At 37.2% G+C, this 17,017-nt stretch overlaps 1 protein-coding gene across 1 annotated transcript in view; it reads left to right on the top strand.

The window, feature by feature from the left end:
* Positions 1-17,017, top strand: part of LOC124722849 — a 120,769-nt gene that overhangs the window by 88,631 nt on the left and 15,121 nt on the right. The window contains exons 9-10 of the mRNA XM_047247975.1: positions 675-922; positions 5,913-5,979. Of these exons, the coding sequence (XP_047103931.1) occupies positions 675-922; positions 5,913-5,968 (304 nt within the window). The 3' untranslated portion in view covers positions 5,969-5,979. The remainder of the gene's footprint in view (positions 1-674; positions 923-5,912; positions 5,980-17,017) is intronic.

The raw sequence follows: 17,017 nt of genomic DNA, 5'->3' as shown, positions 1-17,017 counted from the left end.
GTTTGAATATTGTGAATAAGCGGACAAGACTAACAAATGGAAAGTACTGGTGCTCATATTGTTTATTTACATGTGAAAGTGAATTAATATCAAGGTATTTTTGTCTGTATTACTGGTACGCTTTTATGCAAGGATTGAGACAGATGCACTACAAAACTTTAGACAAATGTTGATAAAAATTAATGAATCTCTATCATCGTGTTTAAGGTGTTCCAAATAACCACCATCCTTCCTGATGTATGAGCCATGTAAAAATATTTTAGTGGTCACCAACTGGAAAGATCACTGTTGCTCTGACAGTTTTACTCACCAGTCAGAGCCCCACTTAATTCCGTTCTCAACCCACTCTCGTCACCCTTACTTTTTCTGCCTTCTTCTTCCTCCTCCTTATCTCATACAAAACTGCGGAGTACATATAGTGACACAAAATACTGGCTTGTTGTATCTTATTTGGAACTGGTTTATTATCTTAAAAGACTCTATGAACTTTTGTAGGGTGAAAGATGAACCAAAATGAAGTATTTAAACTGTCAAAGGTATTAGTTCTTTCTGTGTAATAATTGCAGTGCTATGTGGTGTATGTGCTATGATATTGCTTAATGGTTCATTATTGTGAACTGAACTGAACTGTTAAAAGTAGTAGTAATTTGTGTTCCTCTTATTCACCAATCTAGGCCACTCCAACAGAGAAAGCAGTACCAGGGAGGAGTTGTTTTCTCTTGGAATGTGGTAACAGGTGAATCCTCTATTGTAGAAACCAGACCACTTGTGGAAATTATACAGAATGAAAGGGAAACCAAGTTAAGGGAATACAAGCCATGGAATCCTGCTAGAGGTCTGGCTGCAGAAATGAGAAGGCGTATGCCTGATTTGCCCCTACACAAACTTGTCAGGCACAGTAACAATACTCCGGTGCTGCGAGGTAAGATCAGAAACTGATACAGTCATTGACTTTCTTTTAAGTGTGCCTCACAATATTGTTGACACTAATGTACACACAGTGACTGACAACTGTTTTTAAGGGTGTACTGTATTGAACAGAAAAGAGAATTTATCAACTGGTAAGACCCTATATTATATAGTTTTGAAGCTTAATTTCTTAAATCTCTCTCTTCAGTGCATAACATTAGGATTACTGCTTTTGAAATTGGAAAATTATAGTTGGTATATTAAGTGAGGAACAGGATTGAAAATGAAATTAGTTCATTATCACATATCTCCTGTAAGTGTGAATGGAGCAAATGATTTCTGTTGCTCTGGAGTAATTCTTCTAAAAAAAGTAAGAGAAATGGCTGACATTGTAAGTCTCCTTTCTTTCATTTAATTATGAGACAGCTATTTTTCAGCATACAGTAAAATTAACATTTTAAAAATTCCAATACTTAATTATTATATTAATTCCTCCCAATAGTTTCAACTCATTGTTTCCTATTTCGATACACTTCTGTCTGTCTCCCTGTTTACACATCTGGCAAGCGTGCACATGGTGACCAGGAAGTTGCAACACTTGCAGCAGCTCCGCATGTGTGTAGAATTTCACCGGCCAAGCTCATGTTGCACAGCATCCTGTATGCTGTGTCATTCATAGAGAAGCTACTTATCTCACTACTTATCTCAAAAAACACCACAGTGACTTGCACCCTGGAATTTGACTTTCTCATTACAAGATTCAAATGACTGTTCCAGTTTAAACACTACAACCAAGTCATGCTGAGATAATCAGGTGATGTCACAGACTCTAGAAAATTATTGCCGACGCTTTACCGAAACAATACAGGATACTTGGACCTACCAGTTTTGGTACCTGAAGTTTACTTGTGTTTAAAGTAAGCTAAGAGTCTCTGCATCAAACTCTGATTTACAAGTCGTCCTGAATGTCACAGCAATTTTCACAAATGCCACCTTCCTACGACTGGCAGCACTGTCTTACAAGTACACGCAACGTAATGCATACAAGTATACAACATCCGTTTACTTTCTGGTTTTGTGTTTGAAATCTCTTCACAGTGTCATCATTCACAGGTTTAAGCTTGACCATCTTAACTAATACAAGATGAATGGACATGTGCATTTTCTACAAGAGACTGTTTCATGGAATGTTCATCTCAACAGAAATTATCCTTTTGCTTCCTGTAATAAACAAACTGCTTTTGAAGTGAAAATTAAGTGACCACTGGGTACAGCAGTCCGAAATTAGTCTTCTGTAATATTTTGTTTAACAATATGTATGATGAGATACAAAAAACATGAAGAATAACTAGTACTCTACAGGTACTCAGTAGTGGTGCTTCATGATGGTAGCAGGCAGACAGCACATCGTAGGCCAGCACGAGACAAGACAGTATTAATACAGCTCAGGAAAATAGCATTTTCAATTTCTCTTCTTCTAGAATGGCCTGATTTAGTTTCTATAAGCACACTCGCCCCACTTTGTGTACTGGTCCACGTCATGTCGGCTGTTAGCTACCACCATGCAGCAGCAACACTCAATTGCTGCTGGACTGCTGTTAATTCTTCATGTTTTGCTGTCCTTGTTAATACATAAATTATTCAACCAAATGTTGCACTAGAATAAATTAGGACTGCTCTCAGAAAATTCCACTTTAATAACATTTTATTTGTAATGAGAAAAAAAAAACAATTTTTACGTTTATACTGGCTGTCACATGAAACATAAGGTTAACAGTACATCTGGAGTTACTCAGTCTACATACTGCAAAAACCAAACGAATATCTGTCGAAACACCAGAGATAATGCACCCAACTCCTAGGAGAGACATGCGGTAGATATTCTCTAGCCTTTTCAATTTTGTCAATGCAGACCTTGCAAAGCACATATGTACGTACGTACGTACATACACAGTATTAATACTTTTGTAGGCTCTTTAATGAAAAGATGTTGCCGGACTATTAAAAGTAGGTCTCTGTAAGCATTTACAATTACAGCACAAAAAGGGAGAAGTGAACATAGAAGACAAAATTGTCAAAGTTAGTGAGGTTCTTTATATGCAGTAATAGGTGGAAGAGACAGAATGTTGAAAATGACAGTATGCATGATGACTTATATATAATTCTATTGTTTCAGTAGTCGCTTTAATAGTTCGACAAATGGAAGGGTTATGTTTACATTGTCCAAATCGGACAACAATGTCAGGATGATTTGCAGACTGGCACCTTCAATCATTAAACTTCTGGAGCTTTGGGGGCTGTAGACTAATGGGTGTAGACCACTCAAGTAGATGAAATATGGTTTGACAGCACAAGTGACAAGGTGAAGATGATGGTATACAATTTTTTCTTTCTCTGGCTAGAATTACTAGAAGAAACTCTGTATGGCCAGCACAAGAACTGATTTTAGTTTCTGTGAGAATTTGTAAGTTATCAATAAATATGAAGAAACATAGATATACCTTAGAAAACTGCGTGTGAAGTACAAACTACATCTGCAACTGTACATATATGTATTAGCTGCCAACCCATATTGTGAATCCAATTGAGTTTTTCTGAATTATCTGCACATATAGATCACTTGAAAATGACCTTAGAGGCCAAAATCAACTGATTTTGTTAGACACACAGACACATTTCTCAAATAACTACAGTCAAATAAAGGAAAATCATGTCAATTAATTTATATGGGCTGTGAGGACCATATAAAAGAAATTAAAAAGTGAAGATGGTTTGGTGATTTTAATAGCAAACACAGTTCCCTTATTTATTATTTGTGGCACACACAACACATATATTCTCCGCAACAAGATTTTAAAAAAATCTGAATATCTCTAGTTTTCTGTATGTGCTGGCTTTAACAAGCATGCTTATTTGAAGGCATCCACAGAATATGGCCAGATAAAGCTTTCTGCACAACCCTGAAGTTTCATTCAAGTTGTGGACTTGCAGGTGCACATATTTCATATCCAGTCAATGTTCACATCTAAAACATTGAACCTGAGAAATTAGTGTGAGAAAATAGCAGCACAGGTAAGGTGTTCTTTACACTGAGCAGTGTACACTGCAAAAAATAAAAATAGTTATTACAGAACAAACCTTTACAGTCCAGTGTACACTGCAAAAAATAAAAATAGTTATTACAAAACAAACCTTTACAGTCATCATTGAACAAACGTGTGTTGTCTTACACCAAAATATACTCAAGTCTATCAAGAAAAACAAGCAAAACGAGCAAAAGAGCTAGTCCAATCTTTGCTTAGAAATTCAATATATGTCACACAATTCCAAAAACTATTATTTAAATCCTACAATTTAGGATAGTTGGCAATCAGGTAGTCTGGTGTACGCACAGTAGGCTGCTCACAAAAAATGATCTTGCAAACAAAGGAATTGCCAACTGTGTTGCAACAATGGATGATGTTGATTAACATGGAAGAAAGTATCTGTAGCTTTATTTCTGGTATGGACCCACATCTCATTCACATTGATAGAATGGTACACAAAAATCAGCTGGCTTAAAAAATTTCACTTCTACATTTATTTTTGGCCAGTATACAAAAAGTGTGACAGCCCTCTTTCACGAAGATTTCTCATAATTCATTCATGTAAAATTACTATTTCTTTCTTCTGATACGCCTATGGCTTCAATTATTTTAGACACCTTTATATGTCAGTCATCGTATAGTACACTGTATAAAAAGGATGCAGACAAAATGGGCTGACCAATAATGGCACAACTCATAGAACAGTTGATTTAAAAAAAATAACACAAACAATAAGTAAAAAATTTACACCTAGCTGCTGGAAACATCAGATTCTTCTTTAGTGGAGGAAAAAGGACGTGTATTTCTCTGTAATTCATCCATAATTCAAAGGAATTAAGATTAGGGTTTAACATCATAACATTTTTGCTTTGTCCTTAAAAATCTGCATCACACAACAACCCACAACGTCTGTTGGAACTTAGATGACATTCTTTTATGTTTCTCTCAATTAGATACAGATTCTTGATCAGTGGAACTAAACCTGTAATTACTTGCTGAGATGATAAATTATATAATGCTTTCCATTGTATGTAATTAAAGTGATTATACTGATGCTGTATTGCCTTTACTACAAACAGTTCTCTTTTGAAAATAACATATGATTTGATGATACACTTCAGCCAACATCTTAAAACTATTCCTTTGGCTCCCACACAAGCTAATTGTGAATTTAGTGCCAAATGTGTAAAAAGTATATCTTATACCTGCAGGGCCAACTTCATAACTGAAGTATTTTCTTGGCAAACTGAACTGAAAGTGAGCTTTGAAATAGTTTTCTGCACATGTACTTTTTCCTGAATACTAATCTGATGTATGACTTCTTTTATGTCTCTTGTTTGAATAAAAATATTTTTTAAATAATTAAATGCTTTCATTTGATAGTATGACAAGTATTTTTGAAGCTGTAATTTGTGCTTGTAAAAAGCTAACATCCTGATTATAAATTTGGATGCACAACTTTGATATTCAGTACAATGTAAGGGAATTAAAAGTGAAAGCTATCAACTGTTGTAAAGATCAAGCAATATTGTGAACTTTCTGACATGAGCAAGAGAGATATAGTACTGTAAAGTAATGTTGTTTCACTTGAAGTAATTTGATCTTTCCAATGCATGTTTAACATACTGTCAGTTGAATTCAGTACTATTTTTAATTTAATTTGTGTTGCTATTTTGAGTATCTGTAAGAGACTACAGTGTGTTCATAACTGTGCACTGCACTGTACTGTATTGAGTCTCTTTGTATGCAGTCTCTTCGTATGCAGTTATATGAGACTATACATTCTACTCCCCAAGATGCATAATTTTTATGTAGTACTTCATAAAACAGTAACTATACATTTTAGTTACATATGAAAGGCTTCAGATTAGAATTTTATATAGTTGGGAAGTAACTCCAAATTTTTATGTTTTTCAGGTAAATCTCTTGTGAGACTGACAGATCTCGAAAACAATATTGAATTAGTATTGTAGAATACCTGCAGGTGAGTCTGTTCTATCATATAATCAATTTCATTTGTACTAATTATTAAAGTTTAATATAAACATGTGACCATGTTTTAACATACAAGTGGTTATCATAATAATGGAAATAACAATTTTACAGAACATGACACCTTTTGTGAAATGCGAACATTGTTCATAAATCTTCCATAACTATTCAGTTTTTGCAGTGAATGAAGCTAGTCTCTAATGTACTAGATGGTGTTTGGCCCAGATGTAGGTGAGACAAAATTGCATAACCCTGTGACCTTTAGTGGGTTCAGTTAGTTGCGTTGTAGTTAAGTGTAGAAAGTACATTCACAACTGCTAGTGTGTTACTTATATTAAAAGCAACAGTGTGTAGGTGAGGAAGGTCTGTTTGCAGTTATTTGAAAGGTTTATCAGGTTTTGTTAAATTTAATTTTTCTTTCTCCTTGTGATCTCCATATTAACAAAGGAAAAGACAGCCATAGAGGTTCTTAATATCCACTAGCTAGCTAATGCTAATACAAGTAGCTTTCAGTTTGCAGTATTCTCAAATGTGCATGTCATTGTCACAAGGAACCCTAGAATCAACTCAACAGAACATACATCAGAGTTCAGTCACATTCTCATACGACATATGTCTGTAAGTGTAGTCAAACATTAATGGTGCAGACTGTATGTTCCACTGCTGTGCTGCAATTGCCAAATATCTGAACTGTGCCAGTTATTTATTAGTCCACTTCAGATGGTACCAAACCATGCACATTATGTTTCGAAAGGTAATGTCATCCAATTCATTATTTTTCATTTTGTTTGCACCAATAGTTGAACTTCATAAATGAAAGATGCCCAAATGCAGTTATGCATTAAACAAACTTGCTATTAAATGTGGCTTTGGCCTTGTGATGGTAGTCTCTGTTTCATTGTAGCCCATTGATCTGATCTTATTATTCAGTGATGAATTAAGATTTACAAATGTGCTGACTTTTTGCTGAGTGCATCCTATGTTGCAAAATTTGTTTCTTTAAGATGACAATGCTTTACTAGTGCCATTATGGTGTTGCCTGACAAAAATTTTGATGACTGCACCCCCCTTTACCCTCCAGATCACCTGATTTTAACATTATGTTGTATATGTGATCAGTTTTACATAAGAATATGCGGTACAAATTTCTTCATGCATCATCACTAACAGAGTCAAAGCAGCACTTCTTGCCAAATAATATATCATTCCTTTGGGAACAATTCACCAGCTGACTGCATCCATTGTGCAGTAGTACTTGTTCACAGTTTATTTTTAATTACAGTAACAAATTGTGGCTTTGTTCTGAGTTATTTCAAAGTTTATCTGGTTTTGTTAAATTTCATTGTTCTTTCTCCTTGTGATCTCCGTATTAACAACGGAAAAGAAAGCCAGGGAGGTTCTTAAGCACTGGCAAGCTAATATTAAATATATTAGCATTGCTATCCATTGTTAGAAGTTAGAATCTGGCTGTCAAATTATGTTTCACTGAAGTCATTTTAAAATTTCTCAGAAATACATATCCCAGATTACATTTATCATGCTGACATACTCCAGCATCTTCTGCTTGGGTAGTGTATTAGTAAGAGAATAAGACTCGTGCACATTTCAGTTAATCATTTGTAAAGGATTTCCTGTATGTCATTAAACATAGTTTATACCTGCATTGTCAATATTTAAAGAATCTGTGTCACTCTTTTTTCCAAAATAGGCTTAAGAGTACATTTGGAGAGTGGAAATGTCAAGTGTTTCCAAAAGTAAGTGTCATCATTGTTTTTCCACGTAGAAACATTATTGCCATAAACAAATACACCATTGCATCATGAACTATACACCTTACACTATTTTTCAACATAGTCGCCACTGATATTGAGACATTTGTCATAGCATGCAATCAATTTCAAGAAACCACTCTGGTAAAAATCTGTGCCCTGCAATGCGAGGAAGTGTCGCACATCCTGCTCTACCTCAGAATTGGTTTGAAAGTGATGTCCTGAGAGTGCAGCTTTCAATGCAGGAAACAGGTGAAAGTCCGTTGGGGGCAAGATTAGGACTGTAGGCCGGGTGGTCCAATATCTCTGTCTCCAACCAACCATTTGACGAGACATGACATCATACACGAACTGTAGGCTTTCATGGAAGGCAGGCACACTGGTCCCATATGCCTATTCATACCAGATAACAGCACACATTTCCATTGGTGATCATGTTGTCAGTACATGTCCGTGTGGCACTGCGATATGTACTTGAATAACGCCTGGCACACTGGTCTGCTGCTACCCTCTTCTCCTGCACTCTGTGCATGCATCATTCCTCCTCCACTAATGCTCCTTCTGTTGTTGAACCAGCAATGAGTGTATCACAAACAAGTGTTTGTGTCACCAGTTGTACCATATTCTCTTTCAAAACCAGTGGCAAAACTTACTTCCAGAGTGTCCTTCGTAAGTGCCAAATCTCACAATTGTCACTATAATAAAAAAAAACAACGTATCTCTTTTGGTACATAACTTATTTTTATCCAAAACATTCTAAAGATATTATGGAATTATGCTGCTTGCCTCATCACTGCAAAAAATGAGACAAATTAGAAAATAAATAATTTATTAATAAAGTTCTAGGTGCCATATTAGGAACTGACTGGTTCTAAGTGCCACTAAGAAATTTTTGATTTGGAGTGCTATTAACTCTGAGGCACTAAGTTTTATTTGCGATAATACAAGTACATAAATACAGCAGCCAAAGTTATTGTTCCAAATTATGTTTTCATTTCATTTGGCACCATTTACTACATATGACATTGCCCAGTTCTAAACTGCCAATGTGTAAATTCAGTAAGTCACCTATATTGTCAAATTGTTCGTTTATTTTCCAACACCATCCATCTCCATTGGCTTCATTGTCAACAGGATGTTAAACCCTACTCTTCTTTCTTTCCTTCTGGTACCGTAAGTGTCCTGGATTGAGTGGACTGTTCTTCAACGTAATATTATAGTGTTGTTGCCTATACCAAAACTGTATGATCATATTGCAGAATACATTACATACTGTTGACCATAGAATATCTGGGGACAGGTGGTATTGATTCTCAGATACAGAAAGCTAATCATTGGCCTCTAGCGAGAATTTTGTTGTTATACGCTTTATAGTGTGACACTTCAGCTATTGGCTGTAGACACGACTTTCCTGTCCGTTTTGTACTTCACAATTTAGAGAAGCCCTCTCAGTCTCTTTTAAGTACAGCACCATGAATTTCCTTGTCGGTTGCACACAACTATTACTATTTTTACTATTGTGCAATCTTCTTAAAAAGCTGTGTCCTTGAAGGCGTTTGGGCTACTGTCATTTGCTTTTCACCTTATTGTTGAAGGGCTGAGTCAAAGGTTGGCATGTAAACAGGACTGATAATGTTTCTAGCTTCAAAAGCTAGAATATTTATGTGCCTAGGTGCGACTCAATGCCTCCATTTTTTCAGCAATTTGTTTACTACTCAAATGATTTATAGTCCACCAAGAAACATTTCATTGCTTCCCTTCTCTTTCCAGTCTATGGAACCAATTGAGGTAGCACAGTGTTACGACTCTGGGTTTGCTTTTGGTAGGGTTGTGATTCAAATCCCTATTCGACTGTGTAGATTCAGTTTTCCCCTTGTTTGCCTTAGACCACATAAGGGTGGGTGTCACTTGTGTCATATGTCTGTACGCGAGATTTCCACACTCCTAAACATCCCTAGGTCCACTGTTACCAATGTGGTAGTGAAGTAGAAGTGTAAAGGGACACATACAGCACAAAAGCGTACAGGCCGACCTCGTCTGTTGACTGACAGAGACTGCAGACAGTTGAAGAGGGTTGTAATGTGTAATAGGCAGACATCTATCCAGACCATCACACAGGAATTCCAAACTGCATTGGGATCCACTGCAAGTACTATGACAGTTAGGTGGGAGGTGAGAAAAACTTGGATTTCATGGTTGAGCAGCTGCTCTTAAGCCACACATCATGCCAGTAAATGCCAAATGACGCCTTGCTTGGTGTAAGAAGCATAAACTTTGGACGATTGAACAATAGAAAAATGTTGTGTGGAGTGATGAATCACAGTACACAATGTGACGATCCAATGGCAGGGTGTGGGTATGGCGAATGCCCAGTGATCATCATCTGCCATCGTGTGTAGTGCCAACAGTAAAATTCGGAGACAGTGCTGTTATGGTGTGGTCATGTTTATCATGGAGGGGGGGGCTTGCATCCCTTGTTTTGCATGGCACTATCACAGCATAGGCCTGCATTGATGTTTTAAGAACCTTCTTACTTCCCACTGTTGAATAGCAATTCGGGGATGGCGATTCCACCTTTCAGCATGATCGAGCACCTGTTCATAATGCACAGCCTGTAGCAGAGTGCTTGCACGACATTAACATCCCTGTAGTGGATTGGCCTGCACAGAGTCCTGACCTGAATCTATATAACACCTTTGGGATGTTTTGGAATGCCGACTTCGTGCCAGGCCTCACCGACCGACATTGATACTTCTCCTCAGTGCAGCACTCTGTGAAGAATGGGTTGCCATTCCCTAAGAAAGCTTCCAGCACCTGATTGAACGTATGCCTGTGAGGGTGGAATGCTGTCATATGAAGGCTAAGGGCGGGCCAACACCATATTGAATTCCAGCATTACTGATGGAGGGTGCCACGAACTTGTAAGTCATTTTCAGCCAGGTGTCCGGATACTTTTGATCACATAGTGTATCTAAGCACAGATGTCGCCACTTAATCCACTAGCTGGGATACACTGTACCTTGGGCATTCTCGCACCCTTTTCACTGTATGCAACGCAATTGTGGAAGGTATTTTGTTATTCCATCGCCCTACCACGAACGTCAGTTTTAAAACAAAGAAACAAATGGTGCATAAATATGCCAGGTTGGTTTTATGCCCACATCAGGTACCTAAATATCCTTCATGGCAAGAGTATCAGACATGTCTCAATAATTAAAGGATAATTTTTCAGATAATGCTGTTTACCTATGTAACATAGAGCAGTATGAGGAACAATAAGTAAATAACAGTTTTAAATTAAAAAGAGAATGAAATCCGAAATACATTTATCATTGGTGATGAAAAATGCTAAAGTTAATATTGGGCATAAAAACATGGCACATTGATAAACGTAAGCACTTGCAAAGATTCTCATCACAAATACTTGATTGAGATCTCAATTTATCCATTTGTATTATGGACAAAAATCTTTCACACACATTAGTAGATCCGAACATGAACATAACTCTTGCAGCTTTGCAGGCATGGAAATTCTTGCTGTGAAAAATTTTCATGGAATTCTTTTGTACTTTATATTGCAAAGCACTTGTCCTCGAGCCATGTGTTGCACTGCAAGTCGATCAGTTCCATCTGTAGATGATTTGGATCATCTTTAACTGATGTTGAAAACAGCCTTGCAAAACAGTGAATGATAGGAGACACACTCATAACATCTACAAATTGTGCTTGGAATTGCTCCTTAATTTTTACATTTATTGAAGTGTATTCTTGAAATCGAGCATGTGCATGGACCAAACCAATGGTAGGGAAATGTGCAGTGTTTTCAGACAATATTTGGATCCCCCAAAGAGCAAGCTTCCTTTCATAAGCATTTACTATTTGCAACATGTCAGAAAATATTTTCATGTGAGACATAATGTCCACGAGAAATGGACATGGGTCTTCTAATTTTGATTCACTCTTTCCCTTCTCATATAAGAAATGTACTACAGCCAAACATAAATCAAAAAATCTTTCCAGCATTTTACCTGGACTGAGCCAGCTTACTTCAATATAGTAAAGTATGTTGCTGTCCTCGTCTCCTAATTCCTCCAAGAACTACCAAAACTGGCAATGCGTAAGCCCATGTCTCTTCAGATAGTTTAGAGTATGCACAACAATTTGCATGACGTTTTCTAACATTGCTGATTTTGCACAGAGTGCCTCTTGATGTAGAATGCAGTGAATTTCATACAACATCTCTTCTGTGTGTTGTAGCTTTTTGCGCATCTGTGCTATGAGCCCTCTCTGATGGCCTCACATTTCCAGTGTTCCTTCCATGGTCACTGAGATTAACAAATTCCAATGTGTACTGACACCATCAATCACTTGCTTGACAGCTTGGAGTAAGTTTACAAGTCATAGGCCCTTTCAAAGGCATTAAGTCGAAAATGTCCTCTGTTACATCCAGAGTGTTATTGACACCTCGTATGTATGTCACTCCTGAGCTGTATCTGTAAGATCTGCTACTACATCCAGTGCAACAGAGAAAGCAACAAAACCCTTAGCTTCATTTATTAACTGCTTGTGCTCATCACCGGGCATGACACTTATATATTGTCACTGTTTAGTAAGGCAGCTTTTTTGAAACCTGAAGATGCTCATGGGACACACAAGTTCTGCAGCATCAATGAGACAATCTTTTACAAATCCCTTTCGGAAAATGGTTTCCTGGCTCTTGCTATTCTTAATGCAATTTTGGAACTTGTTCACAGTGCAGATGTACTGTGATTGTCCTTCTGAAAAAATGAAAACAGTACATTGTACAGTAAAATAGAAATGAATGTAACACAAGAAATGAAGAGTTAAAGAAGTGTTAATTATTATATGAGTTACACTGAAATCCTGTTGATGTGCCTCATCCCTTTGCTTAAGTTCACTTAATTTGTCTTGTCGTTCTTCACTGTTCAGTAAACTATATTTGCCTTTATGAAATGAGTCGTAACACTGTAGAACTGAAGTTCCTAGTCCTTTAAATGACTGAGAACATAGATCTCCCAGTCTTTGCTTTTTTGCAATACTTGCCAGTTCTCAGTATCTCTCATGTAAGGCTACAGTCACCATAGGGACATAAGACTGGGTCTGCTTCAATCCTCCTGGCACTGCATAAACAAGGAAATTGAACCATCACCACTCATTTGGTATACGTGTCACAGATGTCGCTGTTTCGCTTTGCCTGCTGGCTGACATATACACACCTGTGTTGCACTTTCGCACTTTTGCACAGTGTACAGCATTTGGCCGGCATTGCTTTAACTGAAGAGACTGGTAGATTTATTTAGTCAGTAAATAAGAGCAACCAAGGTGGCCAGTGAACTCAAGTAGTGTATCACAGATGAAAGACAGCATATTGAGAATTTGTTTTCTCTCAGTTTTATGTCATAGGCATTTCCCCAAAACATGCATCACACAGAGACCAAAACAAAGAAATCTGAGACATCAGGGGAAGAGCAGTAGTGTCCTGAAGCCATTTCCCTGTGAGTGGCATGGGAATGAAACAGTATAATACACTTTGTACAGGCATAAAGTACTCTGACTTGGATACTATGCTGTGACTTTTGCAGTGTGAATAAATTAGTTGTTAACCACAACATTTCTGCAATTCTTCCTGAATACCAATTGATTATCACAGAAGATAGCCTCTCTATACCCGACAATATTTCCTGGAAACCCTACTTTAACACCTCCCTTAGTTTTGGCTGATAGGATATTCGTGGTGGTGGTGGTGGTGGTGGTGGTGGTGGTGGTCAGTTTAGAGCCATGTTTAAAACAGAATACTGATTACAATAATAATAGTAATAATAATGCTTTATTCAAAACCAAATGGTTGTGTGTATGGACAAAAGCAGCAAATATTTCATTTTTGGTACACAACACAAAACCATTTTAGTATTATAGTGATTTAAGAGGGATGCTTGATTTCCAGATGTTATATTCATTCTGTTCTTTGTTCTATAAAACTCTGTTTCTTGTCGACTTTCTGTTAAAGACAGTACAAAATATCAGTGGAATAGCTATTGTGTGAAGTAGTGATATCTATTGCATTAGTAACAAGCATTTTTTTTCCAAATACCATATATGAAGGGGTTCATGGCATAATGTGTAAGTCAGTTTTGCTCATTTTGAGAAATTCAGCATTTTGTGAAACATTGTACAGAAAGATGAGGAAAGCCTAACAGAAGTACTTATAGGGATATTGAGTCTAATAAGAAATAGTATTAATACTGGAGCATAAATTAAGTGTAGTAATAGTAATATTGTGGTCATAATTACCAGACATTCCATGAATTTTACTTTGAATTGACAATACTTGAGCACAATTAAGAGTAGTAGCATTGATATTATCATCATAATTATCTATAAATTGCATGAATTTCAGTTTGAATTAACACAGAAATACATCTTTGTCCTCAAAAGTTTCTTTTAAAGAGTGAAAAAACATTGTAAACAGGAGGGATGTATGGTAACAAGTGTAACGTGTCCTTTTTCTTCAGATTACTGACTGGTTGTATTTCACTGTATAGTGGTTCCTGTTTCACACTGGTGAGCTGGACTGGATGTCCCTTCTTTCCTTTATGCATGTCAAAGGTGAAAAACCACATATGAGCATTCAAAGTTGATTTGTAATGTATGTCTGTAGGTTCAGATGTTCTACACTGCAACCAGTGAATTTGTAGCCAAGATATTGAACACTTTAATTCATTAGTTTTGCAGTAAACTACTGACTTCTACAAAGCTACCATCGATAAAAATTCTTCTTGCTCCATCTGTACTACTAGAAATGACTTCTTTCTTCGTGATTTAGGAATGATTTTGTAACATTCTGACTGTGCAGATTGTCTACTCTTTAGCCTGGAGCTCCACAGAGCCAAAATCAGCATTGTGTGGCAGATAAAAGTGGCCACTAGTCATAAAAATATGGTCAAGAACATCCACTTGAGGTAGTATATCTGTCACAAGTTTCAAACAGGATCACTATGATGCTCCTCTCTTTTCTTTACTTTTTGTGTACATCGAGTCACCATGTGAACGGAAATTTGGAAAGTTCATGGAAAATACTTCTTACAGACCTTAACTGAATAATTCTGAAAATGTAAATAGTATTTGTTAATACAAGCCTTTGGGTGCTGAGATCATATTCATGGTCTTCTTGCTGCAGGATACTCTGCCTTGATTAGTCAACATAGGTAGGCATTTTGAGAGTTAAAATATCCCATTTTCTAGAAAATATAAAAAATTTCTTTCTTTCTTTCTCTTTTGGATATTTTTGAAGCACATTGCCATATACAGTGGCATTCGTCATTACAAAATATTTCAGCAGGAATTGGTTTACCTTTCCTGATACTGTATGCTTCACCTCAGTTCCTTTTCAGTTTCATCTCCTGTCTTCTATCTTCTGTCTGTCATTTTGTTACATGTAATTGCTGTTGCTCATCTTCTTCATTGGACTCACTTTTGGATGGATGATATCCTGAAGCAGAATCCGGTAATTTCTCCCTATTCGTTAACTATTTCTCTAAGTGTTTCTGAATTGTTCATATTACCATAAACATATGATCATACAAACACTAGTAAAAACCACCAAATAATCAAGCTAATGGCTAAGACGACAATACACAGAAATAATACGAAACTTGTCTGAAAATAGTGTAGGCAATGTCATCATACAAAACTTCCCTGAAAACAGTTTAGGCGATGTTATAATAAAAAACTTAACTGAAAACACTTTTGATGATGTTAAAATAAATCAGACTTTTCTGCAAGATGATGATGATGATGATGATGATGATGATGATGATGATGATGATAACGGAAAACTTCCAAGTGATGGGACAGAAAATCTAATTTTGTTTCATGGCATTGTGATGTAACTCGGACTTACTTCACTCTGCTTTAACATGTATTGTACAATCCATTTCACAATAGAACTTGTGACACTGTCTACTAGCCAACTGTGCATACAAAGACATACATCACTACGTCATGTGTTATGTACGACTTCGTACACAATGGAAGGAGAGGTGGGCTACAGAGTGGTCATCATAGGAAAGCTGGACATAAGCAGAAATGATTAATGAACAAGTTAACACAGGAAACGGAAGCTTTTCGTAACTTGTATTCTCCAAGCATATGAAGACTAATTGCAAATAAAGCAGCAAGTACGTCCAGTTAATACAGTAGCAATAAGGAGGAAGCTCTCTGAACTACACATAAACAGTGGCATCGGAGCCACAACTAGGCAGTGTCTGCGTAGCATCACGTAGCAAAGTGGCGCCAACCACAAGTGGCTGTGTGACTGCCACCGGCCACCCTATATTGTGGTGGCAGAGGGCACTCATGGTATGGAGCTGCAGGAGGCGTGGCTCAGCAGGCACATACCATTGGGTCCACCAGATCCTACACAACTGCTATCGACATCTGGACAAACTTTCAATTCTGCTGACAACTTCATGGTGCTCTGGGGTGGAATCGATATGTGATACCACGTCATCCAAAAGGGTGCAGTTCCCACTACATAAAACGGTGCTTAACTCATTTTTGACAAAATCTGACTTATGCCATAAACCCCTTCATATATGGGGTCAGACTGATATTAAATAAATAGAACAGATGCTCAGCAGCAGGCAGACACAAAGAACAGAACAATAACTTTGTGTAAACATTTGGACAGAGCCATTGTTCAGAACACACATTCTCTCTCTTTTTTTGAGAACAGCAGGAACTAGGAGACATTAAGGCCAGAGTGGCTGCAGTATAAGTATTATGTAATATATTTCATAGAAAATACTGACTTATACATTGAAGCGCCAAAGAAACTAGTATACACATGCATATTCAAATATAAGAGATGAGTAAACAGGCAGAATACGGCGCCGAGCTCGGCAATGCCTACATAAGACAAGTGTCTGGCGCAGTTCTTAGATCGGTTGCTGTTGACAATGGCAAGTTATCAAGATTTAAGTGAGTTTGAACATAGTGTTATAGTCGGCGCATGGGCAATGGGACACAGCATCTCCGATGACCATTTCAAAAGTGTACCATGGATATCAGGAATCTAGTAAAACATCAAATCTCCGACATCGCTGCGGCCAGAAGAAGATCCTGCAAGAATGCAACTGACGACTGAAGAGAATCATTCAATGTGACAGAAGTGCAGCCCTTCTGCAAATTGGTGCAGATTTCAATGCTGGGTCATCAACAAGGGTCAGCGTGCAAACCATT

The sequence above is a fragment of the Schistocerca piceifrons genome, chromosome X, assembly GCF_021461385.2.
Source record: "Schistocerca piceifrons isolate TAMUIC-IGC-003096 chromosome X, iqSchPice1.1, whole genome shotgun sequence".
Classification (NCBI taxonomy): domain Eukaryota; kingdom Metazoa; phylum Arthropoda; class Insecta; order Orthoptera; family Acrididae; genus Schistocerca; species Schistocerca piceifrons.
This window is presented reverse-complemented; position numbering and strand designations above follow the sequence as displayed.